General features: G+C 46.1%; 1 protein-coding gene and 1 long non-coding RNA gene across 3 annotated transcripts in view; one reads left to right on the top strand and one right to left on the bottom strand.

Moving 5' to 3' along the window:
• LOC105688580 (uncharacterized protein CG43867) overlaps positions 1 to 27,353 on the top strand; it is a 58,123-nt gene that overhangs the window by 7,226 nt on the left and 23,544 nt on the right. For both annotated transcript variants that reach the window (XM_012405042.3, XM_012405017.3), the window contains exon 2: positions 1,103 to 2,591. In XM_012405042.3, coding sequence (XP_012260465.2) covers positions 1,719 to 2,591 — 873 coding nt within the window. In that variant the 5' untranslated portion in view covers positions 1,103 to 1,718. The remainder of the gene's footprint in view (positions 1 to 1,102; positions 2,592 to 27,353) is intronic.
• On the bottom strand, positions 11 to 25,923 carry LOC125501127. Its single transcript, XR_007278642.1, has 3 exons — positions 25,848 to 25,923; positions 21,916 to 22,149; positions 11 to 312 (listed from the first exon to the last, which is right to left on the bottom strand). It is a non-coding gene; the product is annotated as an uncharacterized LOC125501127 (long non-coding RNA).

The following is a 27,353-nucleotide window of genomic DNA, read 5'->3' as shown; positions in this document are numbered from 1 at the left end:
TCGCGTCTCAATGAATATTAATTTATTTCAATTCGTTTGAATAGTTTCGCAGACTTGGACTGCGGACAAATGTAATTCCTTCCTTTTTTTTCGTCTTCTCGAAATTTTTTCTCGTCGTCGGTTCTTTCCACGGGGTAATTGCCGAGCAGGATTACTCCCACTCGGCTTGTAAGCATCCTGTTTTTCATCTTGCCCCTTTTCAGTGTTCCAACCTTAAAATAAACTTTAAAGCCGACTGTAGAATCTGATGGCGCTGGCGATGGTGGTGACGGTGCAGGGTGCGTTGCCTCTCCACGCTGTTCGAGAGGAAGGCTAGAAGAAGAAGAAGAAGAAGAAGAATAAGAATAAGAAGAATAAAAAGTGACGGAGACACCCCAAAGAGTTACAGCTTTCAATTTAGTAACGCAAACAGACACTCTCTCCCTCGAGTTAATATCCGAGACCTTATACTCCCCGCACACATTCGTACCCATCTACGCATACCTGGAGAAAAACTTCACACCGCGAAGCTAGGGGATCTGTACGTACGCGATACTTCCGAAGCACAAAGTACCTCGGTTACGTCCCAGGGCCGCGCACGTGCTGCCAAAGTATGCGTCCATACGTATACGTGTATAGGTGTACAGCGATGATGACGATTTCGACACTCGTCTCACGTCAAACAAATTATCGTACAATGGTTCCGAGTATAATAAACTTGTGAAAAGAATTTTTAACGCGCTTCGCACCTATAAGACGAGAGACGAGAGTAAGAAAAAAGTTTCATTTTCAGAAAATCAGTCACATTTCTTTCGTTTATAGTGAGGTGTATTTCAACGCTTTGGTATTTCGAATGCCCTTATATACTCGTTTCGTATACGTACGTACGTACGTAAGTATAATCTACGAGAACCTTACTTAGGATGTCGGTGTATCATCGAACGGCTCTTTTAAGACGCGCATCAAGGGAAAACCGTTGAGATTAGCTCAAGAATGTTGTATGTATATACGGAAGAAACAGGTATCTTCCACCTATCCATGTATTACATACGCCGGTGTATATATATGTACCTGTATAACGCTTGTGTGATACTTTAGCGTGTATATCGTATTTCTGTTACAGGGAGCAACAAATGCAGCAGCAAAAGCAGGAGCAGCAGCAGCAGCAGCAGCAGCCTAATCATCATCAGTTCAAGGAAGAAGACGGAAGTGAAAATGTTCACCGTAGAATGTAACCTGCAGGTCCTACTCGCACTACTACAGGAGCAGCGTCGGTATAATCAAGAATGTAAATGTTCGTTCGTAAAAATGGGGGGAGTGCAGAAGGAGCTAGTGCCGGCCGAGAAAATTAGTGCAAAAACGTCGTACCTCGACGTACGTCGTCATCAGGGTGCTAAAATTACGAGTAATAATAAAAATAAATTATCAAACCCGTCGTCTCCGGTGTACCGCGACTCGATAACGTCTTGCTCTTCTCTAATTTGATTACCTCATCAGACGGTGAAACAGACAAACAAGTTTATTGAAAAAAAAAAAATAAATAAATAAATAAATCAAGTCACGGGTGAGTAATTATTAAAAAAATTGAAACCATGTTGCGGTATGAAATATTTTGATGAAGCTGAGAGATACGTCAGAGTTGCGTCGGCTTGGTTACGTTTACGTACCTTGAGCTGCCGCAGGTCGTCTCGAGAGCTGAGACCCATCCGCAGCCTCGAAACGATTAGATAAATAATAATATGGAGGAAATACGCGGTTCGTCCGCGCAACAGCAGCAGCAGCAGCAGCAGCAGCCGTCGCGACGTCTGTCCCAAATTCTGGACCCCATAGCGAGGCTCGCGTCGGACTATGGATCTAATTCCGCTCCTTGCAGCCCGAGGCTCGGGGCTCGACACGACTGCGTTTCGGGTGGCTCCGAGGGCACCAGAGCACAGGCGAGCGGAACTCCCGAAAGTCCCAGACTCCTGCCTCGACGTAACCGTCAGGGACCCACGCCGCCCCCTCGCCCCCAAAATAGCCCGATACACTTCAGGGATTCGCCGTACGTCAACGTTCCGAATTTGATGTTCAAAAAGGACAAGAACTTTGCCGACACCGCGAAAAGTGCGGGTTACGTAGAACTGAAGGACAAGTCGAAAAGCAACCCTTACAATTTCACGTCGGAGCCGAGCGGCTACGTCGAGTACGCCGAGAAACGAACCTTCGGGGCGCAGACCGACTTCGGCCCCACCAGCTTCGAGAACAAGGCCCACGAGATACAGAATCTGAACAGGGGTAGGTCGCCGTTCGACTCCGGGCCGTCGAGGCACTTCGAGAGGACCTACTCGTTCTCCGGTAGATCGAACACCTGCGGTACGAACACTTCGACGCAGGGAAATCAGGTGGGAAACACGAGGTTGCATTTCGCCGCGGAGAATCGATTGTTCGCCGAGAGAAGTGAGCCGAAAAAAGACAAGGAGAGTAGGCCCGGGTACAGTGCTTCCAAAAGTTTCGACGGGTACACCAGCACCGTGGAGGAACTGAACTGGCAAGAGAGGTGCTTGGAACTTCAACTCGAGCTGCACAGGAGCCGAAGCCAGGCGACCAGGGTGCGAGACATGCTCAGGGACAAGGTAAGGGAAAAAGAAAAAAAAAATAACTCCCCAACTCTCGATGTTCGAACTGTTCGAAATTTGCCGTGCGAAATCGTCGAAGGAAACGACGACGACGAGGAGTCCGAGTTTTTCTCGCCTCTCGGGCGATGATTATCCCTCGATTATATTCGCATAAAGGGCGCCGATTTATTCGTCGTGGAATTCGAGAGGGACGCTCCGGTTCCGCGTATTCGCGCGAAACTGACAAAGAGACGCGGATAAATATCCTAAGGTGTAGAGGTAGCCCTCTGCCGAAGGAAGCCACATGAATAGAAGGCGCGTCGAGAAAGCTTATGTGCGCCTCGGTGCGGAAGCGCCCCAAAGGCAGAGGGTGTAAGAATGGGTGGAGTAAGAAACGGGGGTGGCGCTTTTCCCCGTTTAGTATGCGGAACCACGAGTTTCAGTTTAACGCAACCTGCACCTCTCCGACCTCGGAGATAAGAGACACCGACGATCCGACGTAACGCGTAACTTCGGCGCAAGGGATATGCCGCCACGACGTTTTCTTTCCCCTTGAACCAAATTGAAATTTTTATACGACAATTTTTGACGCCGACTGTACAACGCAGCGACACCGAGCAATAATTTGCGCCATTATACGGCTGCTCGTGGCAGACAGGAGGATGAATGTCTGTCGGTTCTGAGGGATGCAGGGGGGGGGGTGGGGGTTGCAACGCCTCGTTCAGTCATTGGGGGTATCGCCTCTATATTGATACAGATGATGGTCGCCGGTAAGCCAGAGCCTCCTTCTCCCATGGGCCCTATACAATCCTAGATTCGCTGCATCCACCCGTTACATTAGTGTGAAATATTTGCCATTATCTTGATTTAAGCATACTTACGTACACAAGCCGGAATCGAACGTATAAATACAAGTACCTTTTCGAGCACGCGAGCGTTTCCTTCGTCTGTACGTAATTCTATCTCAATTCTATATATAATTCGTTGTACATATTTTCAAGTCCGACGGTAGAAACTATCGATAAATAGCGGGATCGTTTAACCCCGGTAATTAGAACGAACGAAGGGAGTGGTGGTGGTGAGCTGAGGAAAATGAGCCGTGAAATCGCGCACCCGGTAGATGAGATATCGTCGTCATCAAGCGTCGACTGCAGACTACACCCATTTGCCGCACATAGATAATATTGTGTAACGCGTGAGAGGAAGTACATGGTTCACCGTATCGCCGTGTGCAATACGTGTAACTTTGCCGCTTAGGTGTGAGTGAGTAAAGTATCTTTATTCCAGGGAGAAGTAGCGCGGTGGTGGTGGTGGTGGTGGTGGTGGTGGTGGTGGTGCAGCGCCGCTGAAATAAGGGTGTCTCTCTAATTGGCCCCATCTCGGAGGTCTTGTTCCGAAGAGAAGTTTCCACGTTTCCAAGTACTTATAGTATACATAGGTGTTCTCGTTCTATTCACCTTTGTACACTAGGTTTGCACTCGGCACATTCCATCAAGCTGTCCTGGACCTTGTCGTTTATACTTTCTTGGAAAACATGCAGTCTGAAGAAAAATTCCAGAGAAAATATCGGACAAACGTTATACCGCTGCAGAAATTTAATGGACGAAAGTTCATCGCTCAACGGTTTTAATTCGTTCAGTTTTTTTTATTTTTTTTTATTTTTTTTCTTTGTTTTTTTCTATTCCATCGAAGTTTCGTCGTTAACATCCTCCACCGGAACAAAAAAAAATAGAAAAAAAGAAAAAGGGAAGGGCATACGGCACCGGAATCGAACTTCGACCTCGTAACATGAAAAGTGCGAAACGAGTGCAACGGATTATGCGATCGAAAAACTCAAAGTTGCTGCCTTTCGACACGCGGAGGGTAGACTTTACTCTGTACTCACCTACTCCGGACGTACGGGAGTCGGACAGTAACAACCCACCGTCCATCCGTACAACTTGGCCAGACGGAAATCCCTCCAGTATTGTCTAATTAGTGCATAGTGTTCCCGAACTTGGTCGAGTCCTTGTGTGTAACACGAGCGTATAGGTAGAATATTCGTAAACCTAGCCGGTGGAAACTTACAGTTACAGTAATCAAAATTCACCCGCAATTTCGCCTTCGTCTACCCTAGGTGTACGTTTGTATTAACTCGCCACTTGTGTGTAACGCCCTTGTGTGCACGGTGCGATGTGTTCCGTGTCCGTTCGCGGATGCATGTATATACGATACAACGCACACCCTCCACGGGAGTAGGAGAGGAGAAGATTCTGCCCGCGGTTATAATTACAACGAAGGTATACGTAGTCGGTTGGCTGGTAGGTAGGTCGGTACGGAGATCTTTGTATTTTCGAGTCTAGATTTTCCTCTAGACTCGAGACCAAAACCTCTCCGTATATCTTGTACATTATTCCCTCCCCCCACCCCCCACCCCCCACCCCCCACATTCTGTAGCCGGTAGGTGTACGTACGCGGTGCAAATGTAACGTGCATTAGACCGGGCATTTCCTTAGTGCAAAATTTACCCGCACGGACGGGGGTGGAGGGGGGAGGGTAACGCGGTGCCGTGTCCCGGAGAAAGAGAGGAATATATATATATATTATTCAGCGAGTGAGAAATTCAGAGGTAGTCGGTGGAAATTTTCTGTGAAATTTCGGAACTATCTCTAGGCAGTGAGGGGGTTGGATTTTTCGAAGCTACGTCGGGCGACGTCGTTGCTGTGAAAATTTTATCGTAAATACATATCGCGTATGTACATAATATTTGACTAGCTTTACCTGTGTACGTGTTTTTGTTTTTTTTTTTTTTTTCTTTCACCATTGCGACGCGACAGATTTCTCCGGATAGTTTTCCGGCAACGCGACGTCTTCGCATGTGTGGTACAATTTGCGAAAAAGTAGGTTAAGCCGCACTAAAACCGATGAATATTGCCAGGGTGGGTTGTACCCATCTTTTGTTCGAATCTACTGGCCGTGTTATTCGCGATACATTTTAACCGGCTGCAGGGTACATTTTCAAACCGCACAAGTTTCGAGTCGAATTTATCGTCCGCGATTGTTGTAACACGACGATATTCTCCGTTATTATTTCCCGCGGACTCGGGACAATAGACTCCGCGTAGAAATTCGTAATACAATTCGCGGCGTTGGCTGCGAAAGTTTATGGATTTTTGCCTCTTTTTTTTCCTCGATCGTCGACGTCATATTTTTCGGGGTGGTTGAAAGAAGAACGGCAATTTTTTTAAATCGTCGCTAAACCGGGATACCTCTCGATTCGCGGAGCGATAAAAGAGAATGGAGAGAGCGAGTGATTTGCGGGGCGAAGGAAATTGTTTGCGGAATCGCATCGATCGACACCTAAACAGGAAATTTATAGAAAGCGGCTGAAAAACATTCACCGCGCTATCCGTCACATTCTTTTTTCCTTTTTTTGAAACGGAACTTCGCCACTTTAAACGCGAACTGCAAAACGGTATAGGTGCATACCGATATGAGAAGTCGTACAGATATACGATATCGGTCACAGAAAGCTCGACCGATCGCAGTAATCGAGGAAGCAAACCGAACCGAAAAAAAAAAAATCGACTTTGTTTTTTCCCCCATCGATGGAAAATCCGATCGTCTGGCATTTTTTCAATATTTCAAAGACGACGCAACGTCGGTCGTCTCATAGTTTCATTTCTTTTCGTTCGTTTTCTGGTCCGAATCACTTTTTCATTGTCTCCGCACTCATGAGCCCCGCGACGGTGGTCGGACCCTCGTTCGAACGTAGAGAGCGATAAGTTTTCCAGGGACGAGTGGGTCAACGAAAAATCTACTCGTTGATTACACCCTTTTCCCCCGTGTAACTAGCTACACGTGTGTGCGAGTGCCAGGTATCTCCCGTACAACGCTACACTTACGTAGATTTTCGCCTACTAGTGTACATATGTATACGAATCGCGCAAATCCATACACCGGGTCGGTAAAGCCGGCGTTTAGTTAGCCCCGGTTAGCGAATGGGGCGCGAAATGAACTACTGTGTTTTGTTTTCGCCCTTTTCCTTTTTCCATTCGTTTCTCCCTTCTTTTTTACCTTTTGCCTCGTGTTTTTTTTTTTTTTTTTCGGGCATACCATATACGTCGTACACAGAGAGAGACCAACGCACACGTGCGCCTATTTACCTATACGTGTACAGGGACGTTGTTTCGGTCGATAAAAACCGTAACACACACGCACGACTTACGTACGCGGGGGGCGTTCGCTACATCTACAAACGTACACCGCGGTGGAGAGAAATTCTCTACCCTTGTAACATACGCGCGAGGGGGGGGGGGGGGGAGGGGGTTTATGTATACGGCACCCTATACAACGCTACTTATGCCGGGCATATGTGTACAGGGCTGGTAGAATTACGGGGTTGGATATATGGGAGAAAAATTTCAACCGGACCGTGTACGCTTATACATACGTATATGTATACGCATACGTATAGTCGTACGCACACATACGCCAAGGGTCCGTTCAAGGGTGGATTTCGTACACCGTGGCGCGGGGAAAAGAGCTCTTCCGCCTGCATTTCGTCGAGTACATACGGGTGGATATATATGTATGTACAATTATATACGTTACATATGTACGGGCGTACATGTGTGACATATTGGTACACGGTCTGCGGTCAGTCGATGCTTAATCAAGGCACAGCAGCCAGCGCGGGTGCGTGTATTCGCGTACGCGTACGCGTACCTACCTATACATATGGAAGGCGAACGTAGGTGGGTGGGTGGGTAGGTATGTACCTACGTAGCTTTCCTCGTCGCGTTGCGTTACGTCGGGTTGGGTTACTACTACGTTTTACCCCCCCCCCCCCGGGTGTTTCCCATAGTTCAATTACAATTTCGCAATTTTTCCACAAATAAAATGAACGAGAAGTACGGAGCGTTGGGGTTATAGCGTGTGCAGTTCGATGAACGAATATAAAAATAGGATATAGGAAAAAAATTGGATGAAAATTGCCCCGGTACAATACCTACCGTGCGGGAATTAGTTCGTTTTATCTTTTTCACCTGTATGAAAAGCCGTGAGAAACGGCCACTGCATGGAAATTGTAAATTCATTTGCTGAAATAATTCTCGGTGTAGACCGGCTGCGTACGCTGCATCGGATGAAATTTTTTTGACTCGGATACCGAGTTCATTTTTTTCGATAAAATTGTTTTTGCGATATCCCCATCTGTACCTACGATTTCTTTTCTCTTATCGCTTTTTTTTTTTTTTTTTTTTATTTTTGGGACTTCTATCGCCCGTTTGATTGAACGAAAAGGCGAAGCAATTAACGGCATTCGTGCGGGGGAGGCCTTATAGAGGACAGTTTTCGTAGACTGCAGCGTACAGGTATACAAGTATAGACAACTTGTCGCGTGCGTATAGTATTTTAGGGTTAGAACTAGAGAAGTGGCGGAGAAGAAAGATTCTGGCGTACGACGTAACTCCAACTCTTCGAGGGTTTATATACATGTATGTATGTACGTATACCTACGGTATAACGTTGCAGTCACGCGTAACGGTTAGGTATCGTTATACCAAAAACGACTCCTGGGAATCAAGGGAACCGACTCTCCTTCCGTCCTTTTCTTCCCCCCCCCCCTCCCTCCACCCCTCCAACCCCCTGACCCTTCTTTGGCTTACACGTATATCCCTTAAACCTACCCACACAAGTGCGGGGCACAAAGCCCTTGCGAATAGTATAAAGTGCACCGCAGGTTAAGATTTACGAACGTCTTCGCGCTAACTTTGCAGAAAGTATGCTCCGACCGCGCTAGGCACCCCGAACGCGGGAATGAAAACAGGGATGAATCCCACATTAAATATAAATATATTAACGTGTTTTCCCTTACGCCTGTGTTGCTACTAGCGAGCCGTTTAAATGCATTTTATGAATCTGTTCTTCCTGCAGGTTTATCTTTCGCATATAAAGTTGAGAATTCGTTTCGCTCACGTCCTGCCTGTTTTTTTTTTCTTTTTTTGTTTTCTATGATCGTAAACCGAGCGGTAAACAGTCGAGGATGCTTGTACCGGACAGACGGAGGGATAGTTGGGGAGTACGATTGACAAGGTGACTCGTTTAACGAACCCCCGAGGGATTTTTTATGCGATTCCGGAACCGGGGCAGTTGGGTGTAAAGTTGGTGGTCGGATCGAATTGTGTGCATTTCCTAATGGTTTCGGGATGGAGCGTAAACACGAGAAATAAGGTGCAGGTTGATCGTCCTGGCCACGTGCGCGGCTGTTTTGTCGTTTGTTCAAATATTTACTTTGGTTCCACTTCGATTTCGATTCTCCTTTTCTTTTCTCGTCTTGCTTTTATTTTCTCTTCCAAGCCCGCTCCTCGAAGATGAAAGGAACGCGAGTCCTGATCCATGGATTGAATAATTCACGTTATTTATCCTGAGAAAAAAAAATTTGAATTTATTCAGCAGCTTCGACGTACATCAGGTTCGATCGGATCGGTAGAAAACGCGTCGGCATCGCGGAGAACGCGAATAGCGCGTTTATATTTTCTTCATATTTTTTTTTTGCAGCCCTCATATTTTTCCGCTCTTATTATATCCATAGATTTCCGTTGAATACGCACAGCGAACGACGACGACGAGGACGACGAGGATGATGGAAAAGTAGGAGAAATGAGAGGAGGAAAAAAAATAGCTAAACCAGGAATGGAGATACGGAACGAATACGGCAGCGCGTCGAAGGGAATAACAATATATAATCGAAGCGTGTCCGATATACATACAATACGAAAATCCCGAAGGCACACGCTCTTCCCCGCAGAGAGTTCTCCTCCACCCAATTTGCCACTTCCGATGTTTTACCCTTCGCGCGAAGGAATCCTTTCATTTGGATTTTTATGGTGGACCAAAGTCTCCGTACGTTATCGGTATACCCTGCATATATATATATACATATATATCTACTCCCATACGGGAAATGGAGCGACGACTTCCATGATTAAAACCCTCCGGGCCAAGATTGATTTCCCGTTCCCGTTCCCGTTTTCTTTCTCTTTATTTTTCCTATACCCCTTCGAGGCCGACGTGGTGGCGGGAAGATAATATACCTTCCCTCGTATTGTCGAATAATTTTAAATTCGTCGACTATTTGCCCGTGTTTTAAATTCAACGAAACACCTTGTACCTACGTGTAGTCGGAGAAAAAGCAGCGAAAGTTTACAGCGGAATCGTACACTTTTAGCCGCGGAACGTTGCGCGTTGAATGTGGTACGATATTACGCGAGGTGAGCAGTTTATACCCCGACATTATCATCGCGATGCAGAAATGCCGTTTAAAAAGGAGGAGGGGGGGGACCGGGGTCTTTCCGTAAAATGGTATACGGCATAATGGAAGGATGGGGAGGAATAGTTAGGCTCTTAGTAGGCTCTGGCTTTCGAGGGAGGCTTTGGACTTGAGACGCGTTGAAAGCAAAATCAATATTTAATTTTAACGAAGGGCTGCAGGTCGGTCGGTTGGTTTATTCTTCGGCAAAGAAAATTCCTCGCTGCAAAAGATGCCTGGAAATCCCTATCCTCGAACCCATTTTCTCTCCCCCTACCTCTCCTCTTCCTTTATATATATATATAATATATAATATGTATATATATATATATATATCTCGTTTCCTGCTTTGATGAAAATATGGAAAGACGGGCCCGGCTATCACCTCTCGCGATTCAACTTCCGCTGTTATCAACGCGTCCTTAAAACTTGGAAGTTTTTAAGACCCGACGACGATATTAAAGCTTACAAAATACATTCGCTTCTCGACTCGGAAATGTTTAATGCGTTGTTTATTATTTACCGACATGCCCCGGAATGTTTTTCATTTAACAAGCGATTCGCCGGTCAGTTTAGAGCATCGTGCGGATACGATCCAAACTTCGATTATGGATATCGTTTTTTATTCGATAGGCAATCACCCCCCCTCACGGGATCCGAAATACGCGGACGTTAAATCGGGGAGAGAGAGAAAACTGGCTATTTATTTTGCATAGAAATTGGGCGAGGATCGACTTTTTTTTACAGAGATAAGGAACTGCGAACTAATTCCTCTCGATTATCCGCAGCCTACAATTTTCTACGTTTTTAAATAGCGATCGAAACCTTCGAAATTCAGCGAGCTAATCTCGTCGTAGCTTCTTTTTACGGCTTCCAGTAGTTTCGGAGACTAATTTTCCCCTTCGCTTCTATTTTCTTTTCTCCACTTTCTTCGTTTCTACAAATGTTTCCATTTTCGTTGCGAGATTCGGCCACCTGCTACGCCGCGCGCGCGCGGCCTCCGCGACCGGAGCTCTCCGCGCCGTGTAAAAGATTTACGAAAATTCTCGTGGTGTGGGATAAAATAATATCGGAATTGCGACTCTACTTTTAATATCCGGGTATAATTTTCTTCGGAAAACCGGCCCGCCTGGTAACGTTAAAATCTTACTTCGTCCGTTGCTGCTGCTGCTGCCGTTGCACGGAGTTTACGACTCGTATTAATTGCATGAGATTATATATTGGCCGAAACGCACCCTGCAGCCCACCCCATCGAAAACATTTCGCTCACCCTATACACATTTATTACCCACCGAAGCTATTTGTCACGCACCCGATAAATCTGAAAATTTTCTCTGCAGGAATTCGAAAATTTCTAATAAGAATATCTTACCGCATGCCAGGTAAATATTCCTCCTGCGTTTATATTTGGCGGGTGAATTCTCTGAGATAAATTCAAAAAAAGGAAAAAAAAAAGGAAAAAAAAAAGGACAAGAAAATCAACAAGACTACTCCCCGCGCACCTCATTCTAACGATAAGCCTGGGCTTAAGCTGTTAATGACCAACTTCAACTTCCTCTCCCATTTCGAAACCATTCAGACTTTTAGACCCTTTCAAGGGTATTTGCTTGAAACAATTTCCCATGGTGAAATTTTTCGTCGGTCTTCGTCTAACAATAAGGGTGATTCGAAAATTTTCCCAAATTCAAAGATTGTTTTTTTCCTTCTTTCGTTCTCACTCTATTTTATTTTAATTTTTTTTTTTAGACGAAATTCTTACGGCAAAAATTGGTGTAGCCCACCATTTTTCCGGACGTTTCGGATATTATTTATACGAAGAAATTCCGCGAGAAAATGTACGCGAATGGGTGAGCGGATTGGCGGGTAGTACATCTATCTTGTTGTTCGACAACGCGCGGGTACGGATGCCCCGAGTTAAGTTTGGGAAACAAATAAATTAGAGAACGGAAAGAACCAGAAAAAAAAAGAAAAAAAAAATGAGGATGGAAGAAATAAACCAAAAAACTCTGTTTATATTCATATATCTTGCGGGAATTGGATTCGAGGTGCGGAAACAGACCGCGGCAGCAGCCCGGCGACCCGAACGTTGCGATAAATTCAGATGAAACGCTCCTCGGAGATTTTTACATCATTTCGTATATCTCAGCTGCCGATGCATCGCGTGACTTGCTCGCCGTTTACGGGTGCAGCGCGAAAACGGAAAACAAGTAAAAATAAAATGGATTACAGTAATTTCTGAACGTCGCCCTAGATTTTCCTTTTTTCTCTGTCTCCCTTATCGTATTTTCCGTCTTTTATCGCATACCGTGTGACACGACGAGGTGAAGGAAATTAGAACAGAGCGATAAAATGCCGAGCTCATCGCATCGATCTCCCGATATTAGCGTCATCCACTTCTAATCATCGACGCGCACCGCGTGGCCCTCCGTTCTACCCCCATAAAATCAAGCTCGAATATATATATATAACGGAGCTGCTGGCCGCGCGTACCCGCAGAAAATTCTTTTTTCGAAATCGCCGCCTCTTTCGCCACTCGCTTTCAATTTGATTGAAACCTTTATGGGGTTTGATAGCTGCACCGCGCCAGCGAGTGAAATCCTCTTCCCTTATTTGACCTCCCTTACCTCCTTACCCTTTGACAACGTCCACGCAACCGGCGCGAAAGCTCCCTACAGAGTAATTGAACGGCGCCGAGCGATCGCTTTGCATTTTTTTTTTTTTTTTTTTTTTTTTTAGTATTTTTCCTTTCATCACTCGCTTTTTGCCTTTCCTCTATTTTCGTTCCGAACCTAAATGTTTTTTCTTCGTTCATCTGGCTTTTTATTTTTCATCCGTCTGGAGCAGTTCTCTCCGCATATATATATACCTCGGTAAAAATGATCGACAAGTTTTTCGCGGTGTTATACAGCTACACACACCGCACTTGGTCAAACATTAACGGTTTCGCGTCTCTTTCGAAGAATGAAAAAAAAAAATAAAAAAACTAAAGGAAAAGAGACGAAATAATATTTTCGCCACAGTCTGGTGCATGGGCCGCAGTTTTATTACGTGTTACATACGTACCTCGATACGTATGTACGTATTACATGGATATAGCTGCGGGTACATAAGCGAAAACTTAGGCCGAGCCCGAGGGGTTGAATTCGCGAAAAAAGTTTCCTCGTTTCGAATCGTTTCGTTGATTGTTTCGCGAATAGCGGTTATTAAAACTTTTAAATAAAATTGAAATCTTCCGTCAAGGTATACGTATACGTTGAAAAATACACGGGCACCTACTCGTATCCATGTTTTGGCAAATCTTTCGCTTTTCCGAACAGGAAAGAAATCGAGACGTCTCCTTCGGAATATGTTGGGATTAGATTCGGGATTAGATAATAATTGCCGAAAATGGGGGAGAGAAGAGCGAATCGCGTATAGCGAAATAGCGCAGCCACGAAAAGCAACAACGTAAAAGAAAGAAAAAAAAAAAAGAAAAAAAAAAAAGTGGGACGGAAAAAGATGGAAATAAAGAAGAAGAACAATAAAACTTGAGCGGGTGCAATTTGTCATGAGCGTAAGAAAAACTTTTCGCATATAATATAGATGCGCTGCAACGAAAGTATATATACGAGCAAGTGCGCATCGTGTATATCTATATATTTACAATATATCCATATCCCCACGCGCTGTGTATGTACACGTATACATACCGCGGGTATCGTGCTACGGTTTTTGCTAAAAAAACTTTTCACATTATTAACGCTTTCTCAACTGTATGGGTAAGAAAACGTGTACAGGTAGGTACGTACGCGTTACGTACACGAGCGAAGGCGGACGTTTTTTCGCGGCTAATCCGCAGCCCGCGTTACCAGCCGCAATCACATTTTCGATAAATATTAAATTCGTGAAAATGTATCGCCACGCGCGAAAAACCATTCGGCAAAGTTGCATGCGCGAACTCAATAACGTCGAGGCGGAGACTCGGGCGCGTATCTACCGAAATAATGCAGGATGAGTAAAAACGAAACGGAGGGAAAAGCAGAGGAGGAAAAAGGCAAGGAAGAAGTAAGACGGGAGATTCTGGTGAGGCTATTTACTCGATTGCACGCCATACTGACCCTCACCTCCTACGGAACGTAGAACCCCCCGCGCACCCTTTGATAAGGGCAGCGGCAGATGCGCCGTCCGATAACCCGAGGGCGAAGAAAATAAACTAAATAAAAAAAGAAGAAAAAAAAAAAAGAGATGAAAAAAAGGACGAGGCGGGCGACAGCCGGGGCGACGAGGATGCGGATGTGGGGAAGGGCGGTGTATGTACGTGTATTATATGTATATAGGGCGTAAGTTCATACGTGTGTATAAGTAATTTAATTGAAAAAGAGTCCTCCTTCACTTTTATCACTCAATTGGAAGGGAGATTGGACTCGGCGGCAGCTCCTTCGGCATTGGGGTTCATTTGCGGTTGGCAATGGTCACCGATCGGACCATCCGGATCATTAGATTTCTTCTCTCTCTCTCTCTCTCTACCTCCTTGGCTCCGGTATACACGCCATACATTTCCACCTACCTACCTACCTATACAGCCCTCGTCCGGAAATAGGTATACCGACGTTAGAAGAACCTTTTTTTCGCCAGCTACTCTGGCCGGCCGGGCGAAAATCGACACTGGATTTATAGAACCGGTACACGAAAGGGCTGCACGACCGTCGTATAACCCCGTCTCCTTTCTCACCTCTTCTTTACCGCCCAATGTCCGTTGATGGAAATTGGAATTCACGCCGTAGCTGTTTTCTGCTTATCATCGATCCCATCCACACCCCTTCTAATCAACGCTCGTTGGGTAATGTGAGCGCGGGTTATATTCGCCGCGAATCGAACGATTACGCAGAACTTCCGAAAGGAGAGGAGCCCGAATCCATCCACATCTTTGAAAATTGATTATCACCTATTTTCTCTCATCTCTCTTTCGATTATTATTCATCTTTTCGACCACCAATAATTAGCTAAAAGTATAATATCCCGGCGAGTACCTGATATCCGGCGATCACGTGATATCGGGGTGTAATCGTGGAGGGAGGTGATACGACACGTTGTCCTCTGGAAAACTTTCGTCTGCCGGCGTCGCCTCGGCGCTCGTTACGAAGCAAATAAGTGAGGAGAAGGATCCTTGCGGGGAAGGGGAAGGGGGATGCGAGGGTGCAGGTGCGCGCGGTTATACCGTATACGTATGTAATCACAGGAAACTCGGCAGAGATCCCTAATTAGCGAGGGAACGTACCTCTTGACGTATTCCAGGAGGCTGGAGGACACGGCGTACTTAACTCCGTACCTATAGTTTCCACCCCGAAATCTAGGAGAATCGGAGGCGAAACGTATAACGTGTAACGCGACGTGTCGCGGTCCGACGTACGCGCGTACAACGTTCGCCGGACAGGAGATTTTCGCTTGGTCAAAAGTTATGGAATGAAAATTGAAAAAAATTCAATTTGTCCGTTTTTTTTGTTTTTTTTTTTTTTCAATCTTTTTCGTTACCCGTTCGCACCAACGGGCAGTCGGCTGCGCGCGCGAATCTCGATTCGAGCCGTAGGTAATTTTTCGTACGCTCGGATATAAGTTTATTAAATTTTACGCATATTGCGCGGTAGCTGTACGTACGTACGTACGTACAGCGATCGCCGAAATTTGAACCTACTCTTGATGTCGGCCGCGAACAAAACTCGACGAAATTAAATATTGATTTTGTTTTAACGCGCCAGCCGGGGGTTGTAAACTACGGAAAATGTCCGAACCTGCCCCGAAATATGACGTCGGTGACGCGCGAGCTGCCCAATTTCTGCATTTTATGTAACGCGAGTCCCTTAACGGTGAAAAATGTCGTCTCGCTACGAGCCCAATAATTACGTCCCTACGTTTTTTTATTTTTTCCTATTTTTTTTTCTTCCTCTATTTTTGACCTCTTCGGAACGAGTGCATTTTTCGAATAAATTTCAACGCGCCGCGTACTTTTATTTTCTCTGGTCGAAAAATTGCGAGAAATTTTTTTTCATTTTTCGTTAGCTCGCGCGGCGAAAAATTCCGTCACCTGAGGTACAAATTTTGGTTACTCTCACGAACGAGCCTGTGGATTATCATTACGGTTGTATCACAGTCGCATAGCAGAGTACACACGCAGGTTTACGGAATCTCGTTCGGTTGTGTGAGAAATGTTACAGAGTTGAACAAAGCTCGTGGTTCCCGGTTTGCGAAACCCCCTAGAAATAGGTCGCGAGCGCCGGGAACCTCATTAGAACAAAATCCCCCCCTCCTCCGCTCTCGACCCTGCAGCGTCTGGAATTGCGCGATGACAAAACCCTCAACCTGCATCGCCACCCGGCTCAAGGGACACCTTTAATCCCAGCCTACTTACCGCGTACCGGGTCGCCCAAAAAGTTCGAATCGCAACGAAATTCCGAACACGCGAATACGAAACGTCGTGTTCGGTGGAACGGAAATCCGGATCCAGGATATCATCCCCGCGGTTCGATATTTTTCTAGACTCCTCGTCCTCGTCTCTATATTTTAAATTCGCACGCGTTCGTGGAGCGAAACATTTTTCGACGATCATTTTCGAGTAGGGATGTAGAGAAGAATGGTACGGGATGGAAAGGAAGAGGAGAAGGAGGAGGAGGAGGAGGAGGATAGGAACGCGGTCGAGTGGTGAGAGAAATAAGATAGGAATCGCAATCGCGTTTATACGTGCCTATTTTCCGTGGCGTACACCCGCTTCGGTGTGAATGTAGATAGGTATATACGTGCGAGCGCATGTACAGGAGAGATACACGTACATATCGTCCGTGTCGAGTGTCCCCGTCGGCGCGTTTCACTCTTGGGGGTCTCTTTTGGTTGATCGTAACGCGTCAGTCAGTCATAGTCGTTTCTCTAACCTCTTTTCTCTTCCCCTTAACCCGTCGGAAGTACAGGCACTTCCGGTCGATCTGCGAGGCTGAAAACGGGCAAAATTCCTCCATCCCTCCATACCCCGATCCGTTTTACATGACAACGTGTACGCGGCGGTGCAGAATTGCGAATCGATAACTCAACGACTCTTTACCTATTTGCCACTTTGCTCTCTGCTCTCTGCTCTCTGCTCTCTCTCTCTCGTCTCGTCTCCGTGCTTCTTCCCCTCCTCCTCCTCCTCCTCCTCCTCCTCTTCGTCCTCCTCCTCCGCCTTCGCCGGATGAGAGGGGATCGGAGCGGGACTTCTTCGGGGCTTCGGGGCTTCCACGAATTCGCGTGGTCAGCTGTACTTATAACCCTGCCACATGCAGTTAAGAGGGTGGTCCCGCGAATCTCACCGCGAAAGGAGAACTGGATTTTATTGCTCCGCGGTTGAATCTATATATGTACGCACAAATTTCTTCGTTTCTACGTTTCGGCGAATGACGTCAAAATATGCCTATTTCGAATTTCGCTTGCGAGACGAAATGTTGATCCCGGTTGAGAAAAGTGGCGAAATAAATCTATGAATTTTTCCGATTTCGATCGAATCCGTCGATCAACCATCCTCCGTATCTGTGCTACATTCGGCCGATGCGTGACTAAAATCGTGATACTTTGGCGGACGAAGAGCGTAGAGGGAGTAAAAATTACGTTATGGAAAAAAAGGAATACGAATTAGAGCGAAGAAAAAATAAAAAGTACCAAGGAAACTTTCGTACAACGCAAATCATCAATTACACCATCTACACGCAAATATCGCGTTAAGCGTCGAAATAACGCCGAATAAAAGGTGAAATATTAGACGGGGGGGCCACCTACGTGCGCGTGTGCGTATGTATAGGTGACCGGGTCGTTCGACGCCTCCGTTTACGGAGAGAAATATTTACTACGAATAATAACGGGCGTCTCGTAACAGCTGAAATCCGTCTTACAAATGACTCAGATTAATTACGCCGATACAAAGTCTCGATCATCCTTTCCATCATTAAGATAAGGATAACGCCGCCCCCCAAATGACGCGCGCTACGCGGTCTCACGCCCAACGTTTAGAAAAAAGAAAAAAAAACAAAAACAAAAACTCGAAGGATGCGAGATCCTAGTTTGAAAATTATTTTTTCTTCCTTTCTTTCTATCGTTCTCTTTTTTTTTCTCACGTCCAACTGCATATTGGAATATTTTTTTCGCGCCCAAGGGGAAAATATAACGTATATATACCGTAATATACGTATGGCAATGATAACTTGGAGCGCGATGACGATCGAGTGATAAACACCGCGAGGGGGATGAAAACGATAAAAACAATTCTCACGGTCGAAAGATGAAAAAGAAAAGCGTAAAAATGAACGAAGGAAATAAAGTTTCGAATTTTGCCCCAGTCGTATACGGTGAGTGGAAAAATTTCGGGAAGCCTTCCGTGGCTATGTGGGACTTTAATTGCGCCTGCGGAAGCTAATCCCGGTGACGAACGGGTGAAGCAAATTTTTTGGGGGGATGCGAAAATCGGACCGATATCCGCCCCGTTGTAAATAGCTTCGAATTTTCATTTTCTGACTTTTTTGTCGGGCGAGAGTGGATTTTTTTCCTACTCCCCCGCCCCCCCCCCCCTCCTTTTGTTCGAACGAACGATTTTCACCCACCCTCACTCTTTCGCCGTTATGTTCCATTCCATAAAGGGGTGGGATTCGAACAATGGAATCGCTGGTAAATAATAAAGCCAATCTCACTACGGATGAGTGAACGTTGATGCGAGGATTCAGACTCGGTTAAATTCTATCGATTCTGATTCCTGGTGGGACGTTGCGCTATGCAGCATCAACCTCCCCCCCTCCCCCCGGTTACTACCCTCTCAAACAGTTTATATCGCGCAGATATAACAGCCACGCGGAACACACGATTACATCCGACAAAACGTCCCGCCACTTCCGCACGGTTCACATATTCATAAATTACGCGCTCAGGTTCGAAAATAAAAACTGGCACACTTTGAAACCTGCATTATTTTTATTCAATTTCATTTTTCAGAAAGAACGAAATGCCCGCCAACGTTCGTTGGACGCTTTCGCGGATTTTATTCACCCTTTAAATTTTCGCCCTAATAATTAATTCTTCGGTATGTACACTGTAATATTTTTTTATACTCTCGCGGCGATAACGAGATGATGAGGATGACGATAGCGAGAAGCGGGTTGGTTAATTGATAATTGTGTTTAAAGACAGGGATTGCGAGTTGGTCGGTTTACGCGTTGCGAAAGTATCGGCGGGGGTTGTGACGTTGCGCCGAGGGGTGGAAAAAAAAATTTGGTCGGAACACCACCCGGGTCGGTGGCGGCGGTGGTGCCGACGGGGTGAGTCTTAATAATTTAATTACTTCATAAACTTATGCGTGGCGGCTGAAGGGAGAAAAATTTCCCTCACTCGCTTCGAAGTTATCCTTGCAGCTCGGGTGCACGAACTCGCGGTTGAGACGGATAAGGAAAGTAGAAAAAAAAAAAAAAACAACTGCGGGGAAAAAGTGGAAAAAACCACGCGGAACGACCTGGTCAAATTACAACGTCAAAAGTTGAAATTCAATTTGAGGCTAAAAGTTTACGCATCGCGTCGGGAGTGAAAAGAAAAAGGAAAGTCAAATTCTCTCCAGCGCGTAATTTTTCCTCTCATCTCGTCTTCTTAACACGGTCGTTACGAGTTTTAAATATAACTGCGGTGTACGGGATGTGTGTTTATCCAATTAAAACGAAAAAGTCAATATTCCGCTTGATTAATGAACGGGGAAACTCATCGGTCTCATCAATGCCAACTTACGCACCCTTCTTCCTCGAATTTAGTCGTGAAGCGAACTTCGAAATTGTTGCGTCAACGAGGGTCAAGAAAACATACGGAATATCGTTTATCCACGGGGCGTTCCCAGTCTACCGAAATCACGCCGAGTCTAACCCTCGTCAAATATTCCAAACTCCTCAACAAAGATCTTTGACCGGCCGAGGAACGCAGATGCAACAACGAATTCAATCGGACCGAACAAGATTAACCGGAAAAATGAACCTCTCCGAGTATATCCACCTCGTTGTTCTCGGGCCTCCCAACGAAATTCGGACTCGCACGACGCGAATTGAAAATGTCTCCGGATTCCCAGCAGGTGCAGCGACACGAAGGGTTGACGCGTCGGTATCCCTTGCGGCGGTTACGAAACGATCATTTTCTAGGGCATGATCGTCGCGCGGCTGGCGATGATGGCGCGTCGACGACGACTACGACTACGACTACGACTACGACTACGACACCCAAAAGTCCGTGAGCACATTCGCCGCGCGTGTATACCGACCGCAGTATCTAGGAGAAATATAATACGGTGAGTACGGAGAGACTACGGCGCTAGGTGATTATCTGAGCGCGTTGCGCCGTTTCTCTACCCTGTTTATGACAATGATGGATGCGACCCGGAGCAATTCATCACTTTCTGGTCGCTCGAACACCATCCGAAGTGGGAGGGGTTGAGGGCGCCGAGCGCCGCGACCTCCCGTTGCACCCTCTGCCTCTTTCTTTTTCTCCCCTCGTTCCGCTCTCCGTCTCCGTCTCCGTCGCTCGCGATTCTCTCTCGTGTGTACTACGACGACGATACACCTTGCGGGGCTATTCCTAGTCCAGGTTTCCGATGGTTAAGCTCCCCGGGATGAAGAGCCGAGAGAGATCCGTATCGTCCTTCCTTCCTTCCTTCCTTCCTTCCTTCCTTCCCGTATTCCTGCCTTCCCATCTCTACCGAATTTATATTTCCACGCGTACAGCTGTGCGCGGGAGCTTTTCCGGGAGACCGGAAACAGCCAGAGGCTCAAAAATACGAGATTAACTCGTCCGGGCCGTCTTCTCTCTTCTCGCGTCGCAAAGCCCTCGAAGGTGGCGTACCTGCACCCCGCGCGATCATCTCCGCTCCTACTCTCCTCTCATCCTCGTCGTCGTCGTCGTCGTCGTCGTCGTTGTTATCCCCGTACGCGGGATGGCCTCTGAAGTAAATTCCGCGTGGAACGTAACGGCGAACCACATCGTGAATTCACGCTTTTTCCAACGGTTTCGACTTTAACGCTGAGACGGAAAAGCCCGTATTACGGTTTCTCGGTTTCGTAACAAAATGCGAAAATGTTTCATCCCCGTAACCGTGGTGCATTATATAATACAAACCGCAGTTTACTGGAAAATGAGATTCTTAAAAATAACCGCTGATGCTGCACTGGCCGTGTATTGCGCGGTGCACGCCGCGGCGGATTTAGATCACGATTTTTCGACCGGTGTTACCCGCCGAAGAATAATAGTAACGATAACGGTAATGATTGTAATAAAAATTCCGATAATCCGCCGCAACGGGAACTTTACAACCCTCGGCTTTTCTTCAATTTTCACGATCACGCTCCCAAAAAAAAACTCCGCGGAATCGGCTACGGATATTCAACAACTGTAAACGGAGTCAACGTCGAATCCCCCCCCCCCCCCACTTCGCCCTTATCGAAAATTTCTTTTTTCCAAAACATCGCCATTTTTTTTTTTTTTTTTGAATCAGATTTACGCTGAATCGTATCTGCTCGGATATTAGAATCTGGAGAGGGCTCCTTTCTACTCCGTATCTTCTTACGCCTCATACGCATAGGTGCGACGTAATGATTTCGTTGTTGGTGGTGAGCGGCTTACGTGGAAAACGTAATAACGTAGATTTCGGGACGTACGTACGTACGTATCTACGTTTTCGCGGTATCTAGCCCGGTTGTTCTCCGAGGCGGTGTACACACACGTACGGGGCGGGGGCGGCAAGTCGGGCGGAAAATTTACTCCCGTACCGTACGGTACCTATACATATATACCCACCTTGGTTTAGAGGTAATAACTTGCGATACGCTCGTTGAAATGATACCTTTTCCGCGCCTCCGCGGACACGGCGTACACACCACCCGATACACCTATACGGTATACGTAGGTACGACGTATGTGTGTACGGCTGTTACGGGTTCAATTTAGACCCGGATTTAACCCGATAAACCGAGCGCCAATATCTCCACGGAACTAGACTCTTAACAATGGTAGGAAAAGTGTATCGTCGACGCTACTTACGTTCACTTTATCTACCGTGGTATTATAGGTTGTTCCGAGATCTACGGGGGCGCAATTTGTCAGAAGAACAGTTTTAAGAAAATCCTCGCGGAATCCTCGGCTCGTGAAAATTCCGTCGGACCTCTTCGTTCGCTCTTCTCGGTTATGAAATTAGTTTTCCCGGACAACGAAAGAGGATCCGGAAAAACTTCGGGATTTTCGTAGCCCGGGGTGCGCGCCGGTGTTGATTCGTTCCTAAACAAAAAAAAAAAAACAGAGAAAAAAAGAAAACAAAGAAGATATTTGGAATGTATTTTTTCATCCAGCTGAGACAACCGCAAAATTTATATATATATATTCGTGCGGCGGGTAGGTGTACGCGATGATCGATTGCCCACGGGGTTCCGGCGTATCCCCTGGCTGCGGGTGACAGTTGTACATTTTTAAATTGATGGGAACGTACGAGGGACAACCAATTTTACCCCGGATCCCCTCCCCCCCAGCTTGCGCTCGCTTCTCCTCCGTAGGTGAAACGTCACGTTGCGCGCGATCGCGATATTCGGCGGGCCCAAGTTCCCCACGACCGGGGGTCGGATGAAAAAACGAAAATTCGCCAATTAATATTGTCGTTATCTCATATTAGGATAGCCTTCGAATTCCGCACGTTACGTTCACACGTGACACGCGTTAACCCCCCGATGTTTGCGAAATTATTGATCTCTCTACGGCTGAATCTGCCGCGCGTTGACCGACTGACCCAACTCCTTTCTCTCTCTCTCTCTCTGCATCCCTCGCCGGTGCGTGAACGTGCGTTATACATAAATTTCAGTCGAATCGGACGCCGCGAAGTGGACGGTTTTTTTGTTTTTTTTTATTTTATTTTTTCGTTTTTCGTTTTCTCCAAAATATCCGAATGAGCAATGCCGGGCGAATGTGCACGTGCGTGCGATACACATGTGAGTGAAAAGAAAGGGAAAACGAGGTGCAGGGCCACCCGCGGGTCGTTGCGTCGTCTCCTCCTCTTCTTCGCTGGTATATAAGTATATATAAGGGACAGTAGCGCGTTTCACAAGTACATGACACTCCGAGAAGCCCTGAAATAGCGCGGCTGAGTTTACTGCCCCTTCTCTCATAAGCGGTCCTCAATTTCTCTCGTTTCTTACACCGACTTCTTACGGCTCTATACCGCGCGGTAAAGCGGTACACGCTACCCCCGGCGAGAGAAGAAGAGCGAGGATAAGAAAAGGAAGCGAGCGGCCGACCGACCGAAAGGATAAAGGATACACGCGGGGCAGCGGCAGTTTGTGCGCCCCCACATATGCCACCGTTCGCTTGCTAGAATCGAACTTTTCGAGATACACACGTAGTTTACGCTCAACTGTACTAACTTACAGATATCGTACGTACGAACTGTGCCGTATGTACATCCCCCCGTTTGGGGGGGAAGGGATGAAAGAAAAACGAGGCAAACGCGAGGAGTTTCACCAACATTGAATTAACTGGAAACAATATATCGCGCGGCGTGCACCGGGAAACCCGCACGTTATATGATCGTTCGTCCAACGTTGGTTTACACGTGTGCGTATAGCTACCAGGTTTCTATGTATCTGCGAAGCGAACAACGACCAGCCCGCCCTCCAGCCAGTTCGCTTTTGCTTCAGCTTTTGCTTCGGGGTTGTTGTAGCGAGATTCGAGTTGAGGTACGCGGACGTACGCGGGGGGAGGGGTACTTAGAAACGGCGTACCACCTACTTCATTTATCACTGCAAACAATAGAAGCGACGCGCGGTGCGGTCCGCGTAACAGACGGTGTACGGCGAAGTGCGGCACAAATGTATAGGGTATATCCGTTATAACTGTGTACGAGAAACTATAATAATTATGCGGAAATTAAATCATCGTACGAAGCGAACTTATGTGTCACTCCGCGGCTGCTGATGGAATTTTGAAAAGCTCGTTTATTCAATTCACTTTTCAACGTGTACACGCTACGCAGCGAGATTCTAAAGTAAGCGAATTATTGTTTTATTCATTTTTTTTTTTTCTCACACCGGATCCGTTTCTTTCGCACAATAGGAATAAAAAATAGCGAAGTTTCGTCAAACTCGCGAATACATCAGAAATGTATACATCGGCGTTTTTCGTCGATATAGGGGGACAATGCAGTTTTCCGCATCAGTCGATCCCCGCTATGTACGTACGTGTCGTACGTGGCGTGTGATATCGGCGCGTATACAGCCGTCGCAGCTGTAGTGGCGATTAATTAATTTGATAGGATTAACCTTGGTTAATTAAACCTGCGGGACCACCATAGATCCCATAGCTTCATTAAACTGACCCCGCGCGTACGCAACGTGCGCAGCGCGGAGTCCAGTCGCGTTATGTTATGTTGGGAATTTTCAGTGAAATTCCTCATACAGGATCATCGCCCTGTCCCTCCGTTTTCAAGCGCGCCGTACCGTCACACCCCCCCTCCCCCCGTCGTCCGAGAATCCTCCGCATCCTTGAATATCGCACGACGCGAGCCACCCGCCCGCCCCCGCCCCCCCGACTTTGGCGGGAATTACAAAGAGAAGGGAGTCTTTTTTCGAAAAGTCGCTCGGAGAGAGGAAAACAATCTCGAACTTTTTGGGTAAACCGCGAGTCGTTTTTGACGGGGGTGCAGGTGCACGTCGTCGAAGAATCGAAGATCCGATTCGTTGGTTCCGTCCGCGCGTCAGTCGTCGCGGTGAAGGCGCGACAGTGCATAAAGCGCGGTGTACCTACATATCTATCCTCGGTGGCTCCGTGCGCGATACACGTAACGCTTTCCCGTGTTAAGCTGCAGAGCTTGCGCGTTGCGGTATTAAACCGTTGCGCGATATACACGAGATGAAGAACCTCCGCGACTTTCCACCGCGGGCGCCAACGCGGGGAAATCGGAATCAGTTCGTCTGCTACGTTGACAGGGGTAGCACGTGAGCCACCAGTACCGAGTCGCGTGGCGTTCTCCAAATATCCGACGTCAGAAACCGAAAATATCAACAAAAAAAAAAACAAACAAAAAACAAAAATCAAATCCCGTAACACCACCGCGCCGAGATCCGAAGATGGGATCTTTGCTGCGGGATAAAAAAAGAAAAAGAAAAATCGTACGCGCGAAGTAATTCGAATAAATTCAACACGCGTCGAGATGATCGAGACTTGCGATAAATAACGTGCGTCGAAAATTTGAAGAAAAAAAAAAAAAAAAATAATCTGCGCGTGATAACTGCGGACAAAATTTTAGGTATTTTGAGAAAATACTTTCGACAAAAAGAAACTTATCAATGCAACGTTTTGGTGCGTCGTAACGAATGTGTACAATTATCTAGGCTCGAGAGAATTGAATGTTGATTTGATTGGTTTTGTTTTCTCACTTTTTTTTAACAGGCCGTTCTATACCTGTTATATTTTATAATTTTCTTTTCGAATATAATCAGCGGCAGAAGTACACATTCAATATCACGTTATCGTATGTGCGTCGAATTTCATCCCTTCAGCCAATAATATCCCATACACCACCGTTAGAGCGAAAAGGCAAAGGTGCAGTTTGTACATACCGGTAATTAAATAACTTTTTAGTCGCGACATTACCATTTTATCTTTTCCAAAAGATTTACAACCGGGTGCGGGACGTAGGGGGGAGGGGGGCATAGGCTCCATCTCCAGATTAATATACTTAAGCCCCCCTCGAATCTCTTGTACATAACTTACGTACACATAAAACGTATACATATCTACACTGTATATATATACACCTGTTATTATCCATCCATATATATACCTAACTTGATTTGTCGCCGTCTCTTACGTCGTAAATGAGAAATTGTGTGAGAAAATTACATCTTCCCTTCGCTTTTACTGCACTCGTCGATAGATTTTTTTCCCTGTAATTATTTGAGAATTATTATTTTATTTTTTTTTTTTCTTACTTCATTCCCTCGAGTCAGTCGATTCGTTGTCGTCCTACGTGTATATTCTTCATATCCCCTCCAACGCTGTCGTTTGTCTAATTGTTACAAGTATTATCTCCGTTCGGTAATTTTTAACGGTGTAAAATGTAACGTAAAGAGGAGAGTAAATACGTGCGCAATTAACGGAGGAAAATTTACACCTAGAGTCTAAACGAGAGGAAAATCATCGGAAGGTCTCCTCGTTCCTCTCCTCTCTTTGCTTCCCTACTCCGTTCTCGAACTTAATCTACCTCCGGTCTTCTTCTTCTTTAATTACCCCGAAGAAGAGAGACGGACGGACGGGCGGGCGGGCGCGCGCGCGGTCATGTAAATTGCACCAGGCACGGTCGTTTCGTCGACACTGTACCGTCGAGGTTAAATGACGAGGCCAAACTTCTCACGAGCTCACTCAGTTCTTGGACGATGTAGTGTACAGGAGAGTCATCGGGATCGACGGTTTGTAGGGCGTAGAGAAAAATAATACAAAAGAAATTATTAGATGGAACGAAGAGTGAGAATATATGTTTCAACGATAAGCGCACTCACTCGCGATCGAAAGCTCTGTATTCGTATTTCGGTCTCTTTCTCGCTTGCATAGGTAGGATTTCCGTATAACGCGCCGCGCCGGAAACACCGCTTTTTGCTTCTTATATACGAAAAATTTTAAGTTCTCTTTAAAACACGGCTTAAAAATACACCGAACCAAAAATAGTGTTGGGTTGCGAGTACGTGGAATGGAAAGTGTCGTCTCATGGTATCCCTGTGCACGGGGTGGTGTCGGTGGTCGGTGGTTCGCCGTGACGTTATCGAGTAAATTGAAATATTGAAATAAAGGAGAAGAGAGGAAGATGAGAGAAATTTTAATGAGGGGGAGAGAAAAAAAAAAAAAAAAAAGGAAAATAATAAAGTATCGTGGATTTCTATAGATGAAACGCAGATTCTGTAGAACGTATGGGTATATTATAAGTAGAAACGAAAAGCGCGATAGTGTAATTTATTCAAACAGTTGAAACAGACCTCCGAGTTATACACCGTATACACCTATATACAGCTTTGGAGGAGATAATATATCTTTGGATTTGTTTTTTGTTTTTTTTTCTCTCTCCATTTCCTTTTTGACGGTTTTTTCCAACCTCCACTTTCTAATTTATAGGTGCCTGACATGCGACCAGTTTTTATCGAATCGTTATCCCCCGTTTGTTCGGTCAACTTATACGCCAAGTTCTTTTTTCTTCTCCCCTTTTTTCCAAAGAACAATCTCGAAATCGATGCAACGTCGTTGCGACGATTTCCCTCGACCTGATCGGAGATTTTGAAAATTCGAATCCGAAAATTGTGTGCGAAGAAAAAATATAAATGAAGATAAAATAGAACCGACGAGATCGGGAGAAATCGAAGACGAATGATATACCATGAGGTGTGTTTCACGCCGAAGAGACTGTGAAGAATAAAAATAAAAAAGAGAACAATCCCACCGACGTAATC

The sequence above is a fragment of the Athalia rosae genome, chromosome 1 (assembly GCF_917208135.1).
Source record: "Athalia rosae chromosome 1, iyAthRosa1.1, whole genome shotgun sequence".
In the NCBI taxonomy this organism is placed as follows: Eukaryota; Metazoa; Arthropoda; class Insecta; order Hymenoptera; family Athaliidae; genus Athalia; species Athalia rosae.
The sequence above is the reverse complement of the archived record's forward strand: the minus strand, read 5'-3'. Positions and strand labels throughout refer to the sequence as shown.